The sequence below is a fragment of the Phyllostomus hastatus genome, unplaced genomic scaffold (assembly GCF_019186645.2).
Source record: "Phyllostomus hastatus isolate PE091 unplaced genomic scaffold, TTU_PhHast_1.1 phas_contig_16, whole genome shotgun sequence".
Classification (NCBI taxonomy): domain Eukaryota; kingdom Metazoa; phylum Chordata; class Mammalia; order Chiroptera; family Phyllostomidae; genus Phyllostomus; species Phyllostomus hastatus.
The window spans coordinates 3,473,766-3,493,435 of record NW_025333643.1 but is presented as its reverse complement, the minus strand read 5'-3'; the positions used below and the strand labels follow the sequence as shown (position 1 = coordinate 3,493,435).

Here is a 19,670-nt window from a genome sequence, read left to right as displayed (position 1 = left end):
ACACCTGCAGGGCCAGGATCCTTCCTGATCCTCACTGTTCTAGCCCAATTCCAGCATATTATAGAGAAGGTAATCATGAATTATACTGTGTCCTGGCTTAGGAACAACCATCATATGTATTATGTTGAAGACTTTTTGGAAAGTGTCTCATTCATAAGCTAGTGCCTGCAGAGAGTTGTAAGCAGTTCCCTCTGGAGAGGATTTGCCAAGTAGCGTATCCTAAGTTTTGCAGTAAGAAGCCAACCTCACTGAGATGAGTATTGTGGAATACTTGGCCAAACTCTCAGATCCAAATCTGGGTTAAGCAATAAATAATATAATGGCAAGAAAATAAGACCAAACTACATAGAAATGGGAGTGCCTGGAAACTGAGACAGCTGGAGTCAGACACACCAAGATCTGAAACTGGATTCTTGACTCCCCTCCTGAGTGCCTTTCTCCCAACAGTCCAGGGCCGCCTTTGTCACGACCCAGGGCTCAGCTTAGCTGTCACCACTGACTGTCTGTTGTGAAGACAGCCCCACCCTCAACCTGATTCATTTTCTTCTCTTCATAGCTTTTAACCACTATCTGAAATTACCTTATTGATTCTTTATTGTCTCTCTTTCTCTCTTAAAAGAACATAAACTCCATGAAATATTTCACTCATGTCATGCTCACTAGAGTATACCGAGGGCCTAGCACAAAATGTGTGGCACATGGAAAGATAAATATTTGTTAAACAAATAGGGCTATTGTGTGAGGATTCAATGTGGAATAAATTAACTATCTACATGCCCACCTACCTACTTCTCTGTGTCTGGTACAGAGCTGCTATATGGCAGACATTAATAAATGTTATAAAAGATACTGTTATGAGTCAGAAAATAGTCACTGAACAATTTAGATATGTCTCCTAGCACAGGAGAAACCAGGAGAATAAAAACATGATCCTTCCAGGAGGGAAAGGAAAAATCAGCTAAAGACTGATAGCAACCTGAATGCTAACTTGAAGTCTGCTAACAGAGAAAAGCAGTTATGTCATCGATAAACTTCTCTAGTCAATGTTCAGAATTTACAGAAAACTCCTAGAAGCTGCCTAACCCCATGCTGATGTTGACGACATGGGAAAACACTGAAAAGTAGTTGTGGTGCAGGCAAAGTAGAGAATGGTTCTGCATTTTCTTCCACAAAATCAGTGAAAGGCTTCTGGTCCATCTTCCTCACAGGGAGCAAGGTGGGGGAATTCCCTAACAAAGTGACCCCATTCCCTACATGCTGCTTGTAAACCTGTTCATCCGGGGGTACGCAGCCACACCACTCTCTGCCCCTGCCCCACCTTTTGTTGAACAGCAGGGGAGCTGCCCCCGCGCAACTGGAAGCAACCAAAGACTTCCTTTCTCCACAGTGTTGCAGTTATAGCTGTGGTCATGCTGGACACATTTTGGGAAAAACATATAAGAATAAGACTTTTAAGGTCTCTTTCAGCATTGCATTTCCATGAAATCTTATCTGTACAAGGATTCAAAAAATTACCAAACTGCTTTTGCAACATTTTGAGCATAATTTTTTGAATTAAAAGTTGGAAAAGAGGATATTTACTTAAGATAGTGGTTTTCAAACTATTTTTAAAGCAGAAGACTACTTTTTTGTAAATGAAATTTTATATAGCTCCTCAATACAATAGAGAGATAAGTGTGGTACTCCTCTGGTAACAGCTGGGGCAAGGGACCAGGGCTCTATCCTCTGGGCTTTCCCCTTGGCCTCTGAAGGGGCCCCTGACATCTCTGAGAAACACAGCTGGTTAAGTGAAAGGGAAAGGAAGCTAATATTTAGATAAATAAATAAATAAATACATAGGGAAGAAGGGGAAGCTTTCTCTTAATGTGGAGAAAGAGGTAGAGTTGGAAAGTTACCACTTTGTAACCATTATAGTAAAAAGATGGGTTTGAACAAGAATCATGAATGGATGCTTGACCTAGGAGGAACAGTTTGATGAGAAGCAGGATATTGAGCCCTGGCTGGTGTGGCTCAGTGGATTGAGTGCTGGCCTGCAAACTCAAGGGTTGTCAGTTCGATTCCCAGTCAGGGCAAATGCCTGGGTTGCAGGCCAAGCACCTGGTTGGGGGCATGAGAGAGGCAACCACATACTGATGTTTCTCTCCCAATCTTTCTCCCTGCTTTCCCCTCTCTCAAAAAATAAATAAATAAAGTCCTTTTAAAAAAAAGAAACAAATACCTCAAATGTCTCTCTAAATTGTTTAAAAGTTTAAAAGTGAGGAAAAACTGCTTATCGGGGCATAAACATCACTGGTAGACTTCAAAAGTGTGAATGTCATATAAGACAAAGAATGGCTGAGGAAGTATTCCAGATTAAAAAATAAAAGAGACAAGACATCTCAATATAATATATGATCCATCTCAATACAATATATGATCCTTCACTGGATTATGTACTGGAGGGGAAAAAACACCATGGAGGACATTATTGGGACAACTGACAACACTTGGAATATGGATTATCACTTTGATAAAAGTACTGAATTGGTGTTAAATTTCCTGAATTTGAAAATTGTACCGTGGTTATGTAACAGAATGTCCTTGTTCTTTGGAAACACATAGTGGAAGTATTTGGCCTAAAGGGAACATGATATGTGGCATACTCTTAAATAATTCATAAAAAATACATAATACAGTGTACTTACACATACAGAGAGAGCAGTGGTTCTCAAAGTGGGATCCCTGAAGAAACATTAGCATTACCCAGGAACTTGTTAGAAATATACAATCTTGGGCCCTATCCCAGACCTACTAAAAAGCAGCTACCAGGAGTGGGCCCAGTAGTCTATTTTAACAAGCACTCCAGGGGATTCCACAGTAAAGTTTGAAAACCACTGGTACAGAGAAACAAATGTGGTGAAATGTTAAAATTAGTAAATCTGGGCAGAGGATACATGGGTCTTCTGTATTACTGAAATTTTTCTGTAAGTTTGAAATTGTTTCAAAATAAAAATAAACAACAACAGCAAAAGGATTACCCTGGGGTAATTCATGTTTGGATGTGGAAAGGAAGAGACTTTGGAGGCAAGGAGGCAAATCACTGGAGTTTTGCAGTAACCTACACAGGAAGTGATGGGTTTGGGAACTAAGGTTGCTACAGCTCCTCTGTAGAGTGAGGAGTGGGATGTTTGTACAGTCTTCAAACAACAAATCTTCTTGCAGAAAATTTGGGAACCAAACGTACTAACCTGAATAGGAGAGTCTGGCAATCTCTATAAAGAGGTCTTCTTCAGAAAAGCTTTCGGGGAGCATGAGGAAAGCAGCAGTCACAGCACTTCTCAGATTTTTATCGAGGGCTGATCTGAGAATGACATTCTCATTCATTGCTACGATTTTCACCTGAAAAAAGGAGAATATTCAGAAGAAAAATCCCAGAAGAGTATTGCTCAGCCTAAGGTGTTTATAACAGAACGTGCAATGAAACTGTCCCAAACTTAGCCCTGAAGATCTTGGAATACTAGGCCAGTTGACACAAAATAACAATTATTCTAATAAGCAATCCCAGAACCTCCTGTTTTATGCCAAATCAGAGAGATCATGACACAGGAAAAAAGTAAAAATAAATAAATAAATCTCTGAAATGAGGTTTTAAAAAGAAGTCGGTAGAAATGGAATAAATGTCCTTTTGGAAATTTAATTTTTATTTTATAATCTCATTGTTCACTTAATTTTATGATGGACAAAGGCAAAATTTTAATTCTTTATTTAGAATTCAACTGTTCTATTACCCATATATAACCCGAGTAGTTCACACTCTATTTTGAACTGATTTTGAACTTGACTAAGGAAAAAGGAAAGAAAATTAGCTACAGTAGAAAGGGCATGGGTTCGGGGTATAGGCATGGGCTCAAGTCCAGGTATTTACTAGCTGTGTGAGTTTGGGCAAATTACTAAACTTGTCATCTATAAAATAGGGATAACAGACATGCATCAAAGAATTGTTACAAAGATTGAGTGAGATAGTAAAGTGCCTAACATACTAGTGAATGCTTTGATCAATAAAATACTTCTCCTGAATATACAGCAGAGGCTGCTGTCCTTGACTTTTCCCAAGTTCAAGAAAAGATAAATTGCGATAGTCTGTTCAGAGATTCTAGGTTTTAAAGACTGCACTGTAGTTAAGAGAATGTGTTCAAGTCCCAGCTCTACCTCTTACTAGTTCTGTGATTATGGGCATAATGCGCTATCAGTAAAATGAGGTTAATAACAGAATCAAACTTATAGGTTGCTGGGAAGATTAAATGAGATATTACACATGAACCCTTAGCTGAAGTAAGATTCCGTATGTGTTTCTTGGTGCCTACTGAAAGAATTTCTCTAGGACAGAGGTTCTCACTTTTAGCAAGCACCAGAATCCCCTAAAGAGCTTGTTAAAACACATATTTTGAGGCCATTCTCCAGCATTTCTGATTCAGAAGGTCTGGATACGACCTGAAAATGTACATTTCTAACAAGTTCCGAGGTAACGTCTGTGCTGCTGGTCCAAGGGCCACGTTATGAGAACCATGGCTCTAAGGTATATACTTAGAACTGCCCAATTGTTCTTTGGAATAGTTGTGCCAATTTACACTCTTGCCATAATTTTTTAAAACCATCATGCTCCTTCTACTGATTTTCTATAAGTCCCTGATAAGAACTCCAGAAATTGCCCTGGCTAGCGTAGCTCAGTGGATTGAGGGTGGGCTGCGAACCAAAGCATTGCAGGTTCGATCCCCAGCCAGGGTACATGCCTGGGTTGCAGGCCACGGCCCCCAGCAACTGCACATTGATGTTTCTCTCTGTCTCTTTCTCCATCCCTTCTCTCTCTAAAAATAAATAAATAAAATCTTAAAAAAAAACCCTCCAGAAATCTCAAATGTATCCACCATCTCTAAACCATTTAGTGCCACCATCAAATTTTCCTCCTATTCTAGAAAACAGGGCTTAAATTGCCTTTTATTTGTCCAATAGAGGTAATTTTTAAACTATATTTCATTGATTATGCTATTATAGTTGTCTCATTTTTTCTCCCCTTTATTACCTTCAACCCTGCAACTCCCTGCTGTTAGTTCATGTTCATGGGTGTACATTTAAGTTCTTTGGCTTCTCCATTTCCTGTGCTATTCTTAACCTCCCCCTGTCTATTTTGTACCTACCATTTGTGCTTCTTATTCCCTGTACCTTCCTCCCCATTTTCCCCCTCCCCACTAATAACCCTCCATGCAATCTCCATTTCTGTGTTTCTGTCCCTGTTCAGTTATTTGCTTAGTTTGGGGTGTGTGTGTGTGTTTAGAGGTTCAGTTGTTCATAGCTGTGAGTGTGTTGTCATTTTACTGTTCATAGTTTTTTAAAGTATATTTTATTGATTATGCTAATAGTTTTCCTAATTTCCCCCCCTCCACCCCAACCCTCCAGCTTTTCCCCCCACCCTTAGCTCATGTCCATGGGTCATACGTATAATTCTTTGACTTCTCTGTTTCCTATATCATTTTTAACTTCTCTCTATCTACTTTATGCCTACCAATTATGCTCCTTATTCCCTGTATCTTCTCCCTCACACTCTTTCCCTTCCTCCCCCACCACTGAAAACCCTCCATGTAATCTCCATTTCTGTGATTCTGTTCCTGTTCTAGTTGTTTGCTTAGTTTTTGTTTTAGGTTCAATTGTTGATAGTTCTGAGTTTGTTGTCATTTAACCGTTCATAATTTTTTATCTTCTTTTTCTTAGATAAGTCCCTTTAACATTTCACATAATAAGGGCTTGGCAGTGATGAACTCCTTTAACTTTAGCTTATCTGGGAAGCACTTTATCTGCCCTTCCATTCTAAATGATAGCTTTGCTGGATAGAGTAATCTGGGATGTAGGTCCTTGCCTTTCATGACTTGGAATACTTCTTTCCAGCCCCTTCTTGCCTTCAAGGTCTCTTTTGAGAAATCAGATGACAGTCTTATAGGAACTCCTTGGTGGGTAATTGTCTCCTTTCCTTCTGCTGCTTTTAAGATTCTCTCTTTATCTTTAATCTTGGATAACTTGATGATGCACTTTGGTGTTCCTCTTTGGGTCCAATTTCTTTGGGACTCTCTGGGCTTCCTGGACTTCCTGGAAGTCTATTTCCTTCACGAGATTGGGGAAGTTTTCCTTCATTATTTGTTTAAATAAGTTTTTGACTTATTGCTCTTGTTCTTTTCCTTCTGGCACCCCTATGATTCAGATATTGGAACATTTATAGTTGTCCCAGAGGTTCCTCAGCCTCTCCTCATTTTTTTGAATTTTTGTTTCTTCATTCTGTTCCAGTTGGATGTTTATTTCCTTTTGTTCCAGATTGTTGATTCGAGTGCCAGTTTTCTTCCTTCACTATTGGTTCCCTGTATAGTTTGCTTTATTTCACTTTGGGTAGCCTTCATTTGTTCCCTCATTTTGCAACCAACCCCAACCACTTCTATGAGCATCCTGATTACCAGTGTTTTGAACTTTGTATCTGATAGGTTGTCTATCTCCTCATCGCTTAGTTCTTTTTCTGGAGTTTTGATCTGTTCTTTCATTTGGGCCATATTTTTTTTGTCTCAGCACACCTGTTATGTTGTAGGGGGCAGGGCCTTAGGAATTCAGCAGGACAGGGCAACTCTCTTTGCTGCATTGTGGCACTGTCCGTGGGTGAGGAACCCAAGAGGGAATAATACCGCTTGCTCAGCTCTCATCCCACTTTCAGTCACTTCCCCCAGTACCCACAAGCAAATTGGGCCGTTCTGGCGCTGATTCCAGGGTGGTTGGGTTTGTGTATATTCTAGGACTCTGTGGTTCTCTCTAATAAACTTTTCTGTGAGGCTGGCAGTTTCTCCCACTGCCACAACCCCTACAGATTTTTACAGCCAGAGGTTTGAAGGCTTTATTTCCTGGATCTGAAACCCTGGGTTGTGCAGTCTGTCTCACTCCACAGTTGTTCCTCCTGGTTTATCTGTGCATGAATGTGGGACTGCCCTGTCTGCTATTCACCGCCTTGCTGGGCATCCTCTCTGTCCCTCCTACCAGTCTGAATGAATGTTTTTTCTTTAACTCCTTGTTTGTCAGACTTCCATACAGTTGGATTTTCTGGGAGTTCTGGTTATTTTTGGTTTTTAAATTTGTTGTTGTTCTTTTGGTTGTGCAAGGAAGCTAAGCATATTTACCTATGCCTTCATCTTGTTCAAAAGTCTGCCAGGTCTGAATAGAGATAATTTCTGATAAAATTACAATAGTACATAAAAGGCACATACATATAAGAAACTCCAAAAAATTATCGCTTCTCGGCCTTTTGGCTAAGATCAAGTGTAGAAACTCCAAATTAAAATTTTATTAGACAACAAGAGACTGATGTATATCTCAAAGTATAGTTTCTTTTTTAAAAATTAATTGTAAAAAGCAGTATCATAAAACATAACTATTTTATAAATCAGGCTTAAGAACCTTATTCTATCTTTTTACCTTTTGTCTCTACTTTTTTTACTAAGGGAATATTTATAACATAAAAACTTCTCATATGTTAGGTAAGTCACTTTATTTAATACTACCACCTCCTCCCTTGTAATTACAAGGACTTAACAACACTTAATTAAGCCTTTCTGCACTTGGGGGAATTTAGCATTATTGCAATCATCTGCAGAAAGTAAAACCAAGAAGCAGCCCAGCGGCAAGACTTGCCCGAGGTTGCATAATGAGTTGATGGCAAAATCAGAGTAACACCCTTATACTTGGCAAATCCACCTCTAAATGATTTGGATTATTCTCATGCATTAGTTAGGGATCTGCTCTGGTTAACTTCCTTTCTTTACAGATGATTAAAACAAATGTTAAGGTCCTAATAATAACTCCCATATTTATTTCTTGAATAACTTTCCCAAACTTTGTATTCCATATAGAATCACAGATGTAGGAAGGTAACCTCCTCATCTTACTCATGGGGAAAGTAAGGCCCAGAGGATTAAAAGATTTCTCCATGAGAAATATTGACAGAACAAATGAAGATCCAGGTCCCTGATTCGTTCAGAGCTCTTTCCAAAAGTCTATAAAGTCTTACTTCCATTCTTACTCTTCCTTCTCATTCACCAGGTCCTGTTCAGTAATTCTTCTCCTCTCTCTCTTTTTTTTTTTTTGGTAGCTTTTACAGAAACTCCATGAAAACAGAAGCTATTTTGAGATGCTAACAAATCAAAGTTACAAAGAAAAGGGTAAGTTTGAGGAAAGTTTCCTAGTTAACATGATACCACTTATTCTCTAAGAAAATTGTTCTACTTAGTTTATAAAAAAAAGCAGGCTGTTTGCTATTTAAGGGTAAGAGAGTGTAAATAAAAGCATCCTTACTCAAAGGAAAAATGTCAGTTCAGAAGAGTCTGCTACTGTGCTGATCTGGTTCTCCAGTGTAAGGTGAACTAGAAACTTGTCTCAGCAGCACTGTTATTTGTTGTTCAGAGTGAAAAGCCAGTGAACTCCTGGGACACTGCCAGAGAGGCCTGGGAAAAAAGAAAGCCCTCAGATGTGTGAATAGCTGTTTGTATCTTACTGGAAATGGCCCCATCTGAACCGCACAGATAGCATTAGCACTACTGCCAAGGAGAAAATCTTTACTGGAGAGAGGAAGGGGCAGCACTTGAAGGGACTTTCAAAAGCCCAACTCGAGAGATTTGTGAGTATCTTTCAAGATAGAAAAAAAGAGAAAGTCACATGTGGTCTCCTCAGTACTTGGATAGCAAACAGTGAAGTTACGGTCACAAAGAACACAGCCCAATCTAGTGTTCAAGCACCCAACCACGAAGCAAATGACCCTTCCCATGGAAGTTTTTCACTTCAAATGGCCAAAAAGGCTAAGTTTTCTAAATGGCCATTGCCTGCGGGCCGAGAAGAAACACTGAGCTGGGTGAAACCTTATTAATCACCTGTTGGACTATGGCCTCTCCCAAGATACCAGTGTGGTGGGTTTTTTTTTCCTTTTTAAATTCCTTTGACATACACAGAGAAGAAACTCAGTGGTCTTTTAAATAAGTAAATGAAAGGCTCAATCTTTGCATTTCAAAGACTAGAGGCCCAAAGATTTGTTCACAGCTGGGCAGAGCCCCGACTGGTAAGCCAGGTTTTCCATCTCCAGTCAGGGATCTATTCTACTGCTGGGATTTTTCTTTTCTCTTTACAAAAAGTAAATCAATAGCTACAATGTGATGAAGGGTGCAAAACTGTGACTATGCTAAAAACCATTGATTGTACACCTTAAATGGTTGAATTGTATGGTATGTGAATGATATCTCAATAAAGCTGTTATATACTAAATATGAAATGCAAAAATCCAAACTTATGTTAAATAAATTAGGGAAATGACTATTAATGTTACTTTGGAATTCTTTTGACTTAAAAAATGATTAGCCATAGGTTCTATTAACTATTTTACATTTTATTGTTCTTTACTTGGAGAATGACTTGGTAAATGACTCAGAAACTTAAGGCTGCACTAAAAATAAAAATGGGTTATCTCCTCAATTATGAAGTAAGTTAATAGTAAAGTATTGGGTTGGCCAAAAGTCCACTTAGTTTTTTCAATAAAATAAAAGATACATTTTAAATTTTCACCAATAACTTTATTGACTTGGATATTTTGCATGTATCAGCTATCTCTATCATGGTATATAATATTGATTGTTCTCAATTAATGTCTTGATTCAATCACTATCAACTTCAAGTGGTCTACCTGACTGTGGAGCATCATCTAGCAAGAAATCTCCAGCATAAAAATTTGCAAGCCACTTTTGACATATTCAATCAATCATAGTACTTTCTCCATACACTGCACAAATCTGTTTTTGCATTTGTTGTATTTTTACCTTTCCTTTTTTTAAAGATTTTATTTATTTATTTAGAGAGAGGGGAAGGGAAGAGAAAGAGAGGGAGAGAAACATCAATGTGTGGCTGCCCCTCACATGTCCACAACTGGGGACCAGGCCCACAACCCAGGCATGTGCCCTGACTGGTAATTGAACCAGCGACCCTTTGGTTCACAGGCCCACACACAATCTATACCAGCCAGTGCTATTTTCACCTAATAATAATAAAGCATAAAATGCTGAAAATGTTGCATATTTCTTCCATCTTCAATATTAAAATGGCTACACAAAAATTCACCAATTTTGATGTTTTTTAAAAATGCACACTGATATGACAGCTGTCACAATACAATCTAACAAAATTGTTTCGAATGAAATTAAAGACAACTAAGTGCTACTAGAGCCATATTACAGAAGAAAAAACAAATGAACTTTTTGGCCAACCCAATATGATAGAAATTTAATTTATATTCAACATGTTCCAGAAACGTCCACCTTTTAAAGCAAGGTACTCATTTAGTATCCTCTCTTTTTTATTAATAAACTTTATTTTCTACAGCAGTTTTAGATTCACAGCAAAACTGAATGGAAACTAGAGTTTCCATACTCTCTGTATATTTTAAACAAATTGCTAGTGATTAAGAAATTCTAATTGCAATATGAAAGATAATTTTAGAGCTTTAGACAGTATCATTTAATGTAACTCCTTTTCAAACACATAAAAACAAAGAATTCACATTCATATTCTTATAATTCCTTCCTACAACATGTACCCATTCTTGTTTGATTAATATTTGCTGCCACCTAGAGGTAAAAATAGTTTGTCTAAAGAAAGTTATCTTTAGCTCTGATGGGCATGGCTTAGGGTCTGCAAGAGCGAAAGATTCCTAGTCAGAGCACATGCCTGGGTCTCTGGCGAACCCTGGTCCCTGGCTGACACATGTGCAAGAGGCAAATGGTCCAAGTTTCTCTTATGCATCAATGTTTCTCTCCCTCTCTTTCTCCCTCCCTTCCCCTCTCTCTAAAAATAAATTTTAAAAAACCTTATTAAAAAACGAATTATCTTGAGAATGGTTAAGAGTCTTTCTAGTAGAGAAGGAAACTAAGAGCAGGAATGTGTGGAGTTAATTCACCCATTTACGCTTTTTTCCTACCATGTGTACGGTCAACACTTTGAATGATTTTTTTGTTAATCCTCACCCAAGGACATTTTTTCATTGCTTTTAGAGAGAGGAAGGGAAAGAGAAAAAAAATCTGTTTGTTGTCTCACATCTGTGCCTGGACCAGAGATTGTAAGCATCCAGACCAGGGGTCAAGCCCACAAAGTAGGTATTTGCTCTGACCAGGAATCGAACCTGCAATCTTCAGTTATGGGATGATGTTCCAACCAACTGAGCCACACCAGCCAGGGCTCAAATAATTTTTTTTAAGCTATCCTAATTTTCTTGTGCTAGAAGCTTAATAAGCCTGAGAGATAGTCATTGTTATCAATAACATTTTTTTTCTCCAAATTAGCTGAGAAATGGCATTTTGCATGATATAAATGTAGCTGCTATTACTTGTCTTGAATTGCTTTTATTTTATCAGGATATATGACATTTACATAAAATCTGAGGTCATTTCCAGTGCTTATAGTCTGAGATTTCATGGTGTTTTCAGTTTTCTAAAGTCTTAAAAAAAAAAAAAGAAACATTCCAAGCACAAAGCACAGCACAGAGGATAACAACATTTCCACACTGAGTACCTCATTTTATCTCAAAGTAACTTTAAGATGGGCAAGGACAAAAGAAAGTGAATATTCATTTCCTGAGTGTCTACTAAGTACCAGGCATTTTAGATCTAGGTTTGTCTTTGAGGTCAGTATGATCAGCCTCATCAATGGATGATGATGTTCCAAGGCTCAGGGAGAATTAGTCACTGATACAGGGTCACACAGCTGGGGGAGTCAGACTGGGACCCAAACCATGGATCTGTCTGATTCTAAAACACTGTTTCCTTCCCAGCATCACCATTCTGCTTCTACTTTTCAACACCTTCTTGAAGCAGGCAGGGTGAATACTGCAGTCCCCATTCTATAGATAAATTACCAGAGGTTCAGAAAGATAAAACAAGTTGCCCACGTTCACATAAATAGCTAACAAGTGGCAGGAATGAATGAGAACCGAAGATTCTCATTCCACATTCATTATTCTTCCCGTGAAGTGACATATTTTGTAAATTTAAAAAAAAAAACTTGGAAAGAAAATTAATATTTATAAATTTTCAACTACATTTATTTGCTTAATTATGAGCATTACTAATTATCCAAACTAGAAATGAGAAATTCATCTAGATAGATAGGAAATTATTTTGGTAAGCCTATTGTTTCTGAACTTTAATGTTTTTACTGAAGTAAAAATTACACACAGTAAAGTATACAAGTCTAACAGGTATAGCCTCACAAATTTTTACAAATGGGTATTTCCATGTAACTATTGCCCTTATCAAGTGTTTCTGAACATTTTAATGAGCTACACCATTATTATTTTCTACATGGAATTTTATTTATATATTTTCCTTTTTATTTAACTTATTGGGGAGACACTGGTTAACTAAATTATATAGGTTTCAGGTGCATAATTCCACATACACCAATAAAGTTTAAGCCCAGATACAAGGCAAGAGAATCCTGACCCCGCATGAATATATATCAATAGAAATTTTTATGACACCACCAAGTAAGCTAAGATTGTATAAACCTCTCTCTAGTTTTTTGCCATAACTGACAAAAAGAAGAACAGCAGAGTCACTCTTTTGGGAGACATTTGAGAACCATCCATATATTTATTCTCTTCCGGGGCCTGAGACCCTCTGACAACACAAAGAAATTTTTCCCTTGCTGCGGGGTTAGCAACTGTGACTGTGTTACATAGTTCTATGAAAAGACCCCTTCTCAGAAAATAGGCTATATATTGGCCTATTTATATATAATAGGCTAAATATATAATATATATATTTATTATATATAATATATATATAATAGGAAATAGGCATTTCCTCTGCCATCCTCTCCAGCCCAAAGGACTAACTCTGAGCCTGATCCACCCAGACAACTGAAGCATCTTTGGAGAGAGGACAGGAGCAGCATGGGTAATATCTAGATATTGTTTGGCAATGAATTTTTAGGCAGGAAAAGGAGTCTAAAACTCACTTCTATTTCCTGGAGTTCCATCTCATTGCAATCAAATATTAAAGTAAGGCCAGGTTCAGAGAGGAGAGACATCCCTAACTGTGGCAGCCAAAGGAAACACTCACCGGTTTTTGGAGTCGTCCAGCGATGTATAAGTTATTCCAGTTAAGGAGATCCTCAATCAAAATACTAGTGCTAATAACCCCATATTTTATAAGCTGGAAAAGAAAAGAAATGGGCATAAAAAGAAGCAAAATACCATATTGTTGCTTATGCAGATACAAAATATAAGGTAATACATTTCTGTCACAATAGTACCTTGATTTCCAAAGCCACTCAAAATGCCTACTTTGTGAAAAAACAAAAAAAAAAACAACAAAAAAAAACAACAACAACACACATCTCCACCAAAATTTTCCACAAAGGATAAGTTTCCAATACTGATTTGTCCCTTCAGGTATTTGAGGTGAAGTGACCACTATTTTAACTTAGACTCTTGTGATGTTAAAGGCAGAATGGCTCTTAGAAGCAGTCTAGTATCAGTACTCAAGGAGTTAGAAATAAAAAATGGGTCCTTCGGCACAGACAGTTTGAGAAGCAATAATAAATGTCATGCTTCCCATTTGAGAAACAAGAAACCCGAGGTTCAGAGTGAATAAATGATACACCTAAGGTGGAACCATTAGTAGCAGAGACAAAACTAGGTTCCTCAATTTAGTCTGGTTTTCCAATGTTCATTTTATCACAAAGTACAAGAAATGTTGTTTAGGTCTTTACTGACATCCTTCACAGCAGGGGCCCCAACCTCCAGGCCATGGGCTGATACCAGCCTGGGCCTGTTAGGAATAGGCCACATGGCAGGACATGAGCTGGAATGTGATGTGCTTGAATCATCCCAAAACCAACGCCCACCCTCGTCTGGAAAAATTGTCTTCCATGAAACCAGTCCCTGGTACCAAAAAAGTTTGGGACTGCTGCTTTACATGGTGCATTTCTCTTTCACTATTGACTATTCCAAACACTCTTATACTTACAAAGCAACATCCAAAAAGAAAACCTCTTTATCAGTTCTGAACACATGGAATTATGGTTAAGCTCTTGCAACAATAATTTGTACAAACCCTGACTGTAACTGTTCCAGGTTACAAAATCCCATTTGTTTCAACAAATATCTCTGGCCTCACTTTGCTGAACGTCAGTATCCCAAAGGCCTTTGCAGGCTGCAAATATCTGAAAAGTAGCTAAAGAACTTTAATTAAAAAGTACAGGTCCTTTGGCATATAATCATGTCCAAATATTTGGTTACTGGAGCTTTTAACATTGTTTGAAACTACTAATTAGAGATAGGCTCAGCATAGTATTAATTATGAAGAAGTAACAAAGCTACGTGTTTGGCATGACTAAGTGGACATTGGAAACTGTGCTGAATAACCTTCCCTCCACTCTAGTCACAACACTGCAGAAAGCCTTCTTGCTGCAGGCACATAAAAGCTGGGAGCTAACAGAAACACCACTGGCCTGGAAGTCAGGCACCTGTCACTAACTAGCCAGCTGCATGAGCCTATGAAAGTTATTTTTTCTCTCTGAAACTTGTTTGTTTTTTCGTCCGCAAAGTGCAGGTGGAGCAGCATTGGACCTCAACCAAAAAAGTAAATATATGGCCCAAAGGTTGTGCACATACCACCAATCAATCACAGCACTCATTCCTGCCAAGTTAGATAGATCTTCAAAATCCTTCTCAGTCAGTACTCAACGTCTCGGCCTTCAAAATGTGGTCCATTGACAAATAACATCAACATCACCTGGGAGCTTGAAAAAAATTACAGAATCTCAGGCTCCAATCCAGACCTACTGAATCAGAATCTGTTCCTCAGGTGATTGTCTACACATCAAAGTAGGACTCCTCTAAGCAATCAGCATCATTGAGCAGAGTTAACACAGCTGGCAGAATCCGTATGTCATTCTTAGCCAGGAGTGTCAAACTCATTTTCACCAGGGAACACATCAGCCTAGCAGTTGCCTTCAAAGGGCCAAATGTAATTTTAGGACTGTATAAATGTCACTGCTCCTTAACTAGGGGCAAGGAGCTTGGCGGTGCTGCTGCCAGGTAGAAACAAAGTGCGGGGCTGGGTAAAACAAGGTGGAGGGCCAGATTTGGCCCTCGGGCCTTGTTTGACACCTGTGTTCTTACCTCCGCTCATCTCTAGGAGGCATTTGATTTAGTCCCCATTGGTCATCTTAGGCTGGGATCCTGCCAAGTTCTTGGCAGCCCTCTTAGAGATTGGGTCCCTTCATTAAAAGACAGTTCAAGGTTCCTGCTGTCAGAAAACCTTCTGCCAGGATCTGTGCATCTTACACACTCTCCAACCATTACCAGTACCAGTAAGCATCAAATTTCACCCACCTGCTGGCACCACATGCTTCCCAACTACCTATGATATCTTCACTTCCACATTCTTCTTGGGGGTGTCAGCCTCTTGTATAGATAAGATTAATTCCACTCTGATCCTTAATCGGCCTGCCTATTCCTCCCACTGACCAAACCACTGGTTCTCAAAGTATGTTTTCCAGACCAGCAGCAGCATTATTTGGAAGCTTGTTAGAAATGCAAACCCTGCCCTGGCTGGTATAGCTCAGTGGACTGAGTGTGGGTTGTGAACCAAGGGTAGTTGGTGCAATTTCCAATCTAGGGCACATGCCTGGGTTGTGGGCCAGGTCCCCAGTAGGGGGTACTCAAGAGGCAACCACACATTGATATTTCTCTCCCTCTCTTTCTCCTTCCCTTCCCCTCTCTAAAAGTAAATAAAGAAAGTCTTTTTTAAAAAAAGAAGTGCAAATCCTCATTGCTAAGATAATAAATCTTTAAAATTCTCATCACAAGAAAAAAATTGAAACTATGTGTGGTGATGGATGCTAACTAAACTTATTATGGTGATCATGTCATAATATATACATATATCAGTGTCATACACCTAAAATTAATACAATGTTAAATGGCAATTATATCTCAATTTATTAAAAAAAAAAGCAAAGCCTCAAACCCTACCCCAGACCTCGTGAATCAGAAACCCTGGGGTGGGGCCCAGCAATCTGTGTCCAACAGGCATACTACAGAACTCTGATGCACATTGAAATTTGAGAACCACTTGGCCAAAGGCAAAAAAAAAAAAAAGAAAAGACAATTACACTAGGTCATCTTCATTCAGCAGGAGCCTGAACATTTCCTGACTGCAAAAATATACGTATCTAGTTGGTATTCTAGTAACAAAGGTTAATAACAACCCAAGTCAAGGCAAAAGCCCAAAGTCACTTACCCTACCATCACACACGATCAATGTATTGTAGTAAACTCCGGCGCCATAATTATTCTGGATAGTGGTGATAAACTTGGGCCCCAAAACTTTTAGGAAAGAGTAATGGTTCCAATTTTTCTTCAGGTTCTTTGAATGCCATGCAAAAGGGTCATCTACTGTGAACACAAAGTCCAGCATAGCATTCTGAAAGGTGAAGAAAAGAGAATGATTTTAGTTTTAATTCCTGGAAAGGCACCCAGATAGAGTGAAAAGCTCTAAAATTCTATGCTGTTATGATTAATAAAAGACCAAGGATTGTCATCAGAAATTTAAGCAAGTCTCTGGAACAAATTTGAGCTTTGTTTTTATCAATACACATAACAACAGCAATGCTTATTTAATGTGTACTGTCATGCCAACACTCTTCTAGCCACTTTATACATTATACACACAGGAACTCATTTTATCCTCGAAACAGTTCTACCAGGTAGGCACCGTTACTACTCCAATTTATAGGAAAGGAAACCAAGGCACAGAGTAGATTCCTTGCTGAAGGACAGCTAGTGAGTGGCAAACAGTCTGGTTCCGAATTGTGTGTTGGACCACTCTTCTACGCTGCTTCTCATATAAGTGTTGCTGAAATGCTCCATTTCTCTTCCAGATGAAATGACCCTATACGGATGAACCCTAATCAGTACTCCGTAAAGGGAAGTTATTTTAACTTCCAGTCATTCACCAGATACTCACTGAAGACCTATAATGAGATCTGATAGATCCTGAGGAAGTGGTAAAGAGTTCAAAGACTACTGGGGAAGACAGACAAATTATCAGTAGATGGACTTGATAGAAGAATGCAAAATGTACTAATTTCACTCACAACTGGGTTAGAACAGGAAGCCTAAATTTTCCTATAAAATTACATTCTTCAAGACTCTGATAAATCTGAGTCTTGAAGAATGAGCAAGAGTTAAGCAGAGTTGGTGGAAGTATTAGGGGAAGCACGGGGAAGGGGAGTTCTATTGGAGGAAAACAGTCTTCTGGACATGAGAGCTGGGCATGCTCTGTGTGCTACCACTGGAATACAATGCAGGCAGGGGAGTGGTGGGAGATAAGACTAGAGAGGGATTCTGGTTGCCATGCAAAGAAATTTTCCTGCAGAACTCACTGGAGGGAGGAGAGAATAAAGGCCAGGAAACCACACAGCAGGCTAACTGCAAGATTCTGGGTGAGAAAAGAAAAGATAGTAAGGCACTAAAAGGTACAGAGACTGATCTGACAGGCGTTGGAAGCTACAAGACTGTTAACCTGAAGGAAATGAAGGTGAGGGAAAGCAGAAGAATCTTTTCTTGTGAGGGAATTCCACCTTTGCTCAAAGGAAAATTTTCATGAAAATATGAAGAAGTGGCTATAGAATCAGGAGGCCAAGGGCTGCTCTGAGTTTCCCAAACGTGATCCACAAATCACTGGTGATACTTAAGATTTTGGAGGGATGTTTTTAAAAAATTTACAATTATATTAAGGTATTTAGAAAAATGACTAGCCTATAATAACCTATAATTTACACATCTATAATCTATAAATTCTCATATGCTGTCAGTTTAGTGTTACTTAAAAACTAGTGTAGGTAGGAAACAGCAAATCCAAACGGTATAGATGGCCAGACAGATCACAGCCATGTATTCAAATCCAGAAGGCCTTTCTGCAATCTGCACACTTCCATTTCCCTAATTTATTGCAGATGACAATGAACTATTAGGCTGTGCATTAATTACAGTAAGTAGAAATCCAGTTCAGAACCTAAGTTGCACACGCAGAGAACCAACTCTATTTTGACTTTTGCCCCTTTTACATTAATTCAGCAAAAGCTCTACAGCCCTGGTAGAAAAGTAACTGATAGCTTCCTTTAAATGGAAAATATTTGCCTTTCACTCTTCTGCTGTCTTCAATCTTGTCTTCACCTTGGAAACAAACTTTATTTTCAGAAAAAAGTCTTCCATCACTAGGAAAACTGTACCTTCACCACTGTTGCGCTCAGCCAACTCTGAAGAGTAACAATGCCTAATCCTAAAGTCTTGTTCAATGTCCTGAGCATGGGTATACACACTGGCCACTCACTAATTTTTACTCTTAGTTAAGTTCACTGCACCTGCCTTAGCCCTACAACCAGTCCCTCAGCTCCCGTAAGTCAGGAAGATCATTTTTAATTTTCTCCTACAGTGGACACTCACTCAAGCTCGGCTGTGCATTAGAATCACCTAGGAAGGTTTCGAAATTCTTGAAGCCCAGGCCTTTCCCCAGACCAATACAATGAGAATCTCCATTGGTGGAAGGCTGGCATCAGTAATTTTTAAAGCTTCTCAGAGAATTCCATGCTCACCCAAGGCTCAGAACCTTAACTAGCACCTAGCAAATATTTCTTCTCCTTTCTACCACCTTGCCTTTGCACCAGCTTTTCCCTCCTAATAACTGCATCTCCTGCTCTAAAAGAAAGTGGACTCCTACTTATCCTAAAAACTAGGCTCACGTTGTTATACTAGGAACACTTTCATACAGTTTGTACTTTGCTAGTTGAGACGTGGAGAGCGCAGAGCAGACACGCGTCTCTAGGGTTCTGAAGGGATTGAAGGCAAAATGAAAACTCGGTCGAACAGGCCGATTCTCGGCGTGGGGCTGGCCCCGGGTCGGGCTCACCTTCTGGTTTGAACTGGGCCCCGCCTGGCGGTACACCCCGGAGCCATAGGCGAAAGCCAGGCTCAGCTCCTCGGGGAAATGAGACAGGATCTTGCGGAAGGCCACCCCCGAGCTTTGCAGCGCCTGCAGCGCCATGGGGCCGAGGCCCAGAGACAGGGACCCTTGGCAGGGTAGGGCAGGGGAGAGGACAGAGGGGCGGGGAACAAATACGGCGAATGCGGTTACGGGTGGGGAGATGAAAGACCGGGGCCGGCACCAAAGGGAGAACGCTGGAGACAAAAATAATAACCGGTGAGACCCGCAAACACTAAGGTTACAGTCGTGCCGGTGAGCGACCAATCCCCGGCACAGCTCTCACTCACTTGTGTTACAAAACTGCAAGAGAAGGCCCTCGCCCATGTGTAAGGACGCGAGGACTTTGTGGAGACTCCTGGTGGTCGGAGGAGCGCAGGTCAGGCTGGCAGCCTGGGACTGTGATGAACATATTGGTGGGAGAAGAGTGTTGGCTAATTGAATTGCTTTTGAGAATCCTTTTTTTGTTCTCACTTCAAACCACATTTTCGTAAATGACTATAAAATCATGCGTGTTTATTGCAGAAGATTTTTAATGAGGTGAAATTCACATAACAAAATTGTACACTTTATGTACACTTC

The 19,670-nt window shown here is 39.4% G+C and overlaps 1 protein-coding gene and 1 pseudogene across 1 annotated transcript in view; one reads left to right on the top strand and one right to left on the bottom strand.

Annotated features, from left to right (window-relative positions):
• The window catches only part of TAMM41 (TAM41 mitochondrial translocator assembly and maintenance homolog), a 52,258-nt gene extending 32,903 nt beyond the window's left edge, over positions 1-19,355 (bottom strand). The window contains exons 1-4 of the mRNA XM_045832348.1: positions 19,017-19,355; positions 16,347-16,529; positions 13,158-13,250; positions 3,228-3,378 (exon numbers count right to left, since the gene is read on the bottom strand). Coding sequence (XP_045688304.1) covers positions 3,228-3,378; positions 13,158-13,250; positions 16,347-16,529; positions 19,017-19,151 — 562 coding nt within the window. The 5' untranslated portion in view covers positions 19,152-19,355. The remainder of the gene's footprint in view (positions 1-3,227; positions 3,379-13,157; positions 13,251-16,346; positions 16,530-19,016) is intronic.
• LOC123814606 lies at positions 7,294-7,408 on the top strand (annotated as a pseudogene).
• Positions 19,356-19,670: the final 315 nt, after the last annotated feature.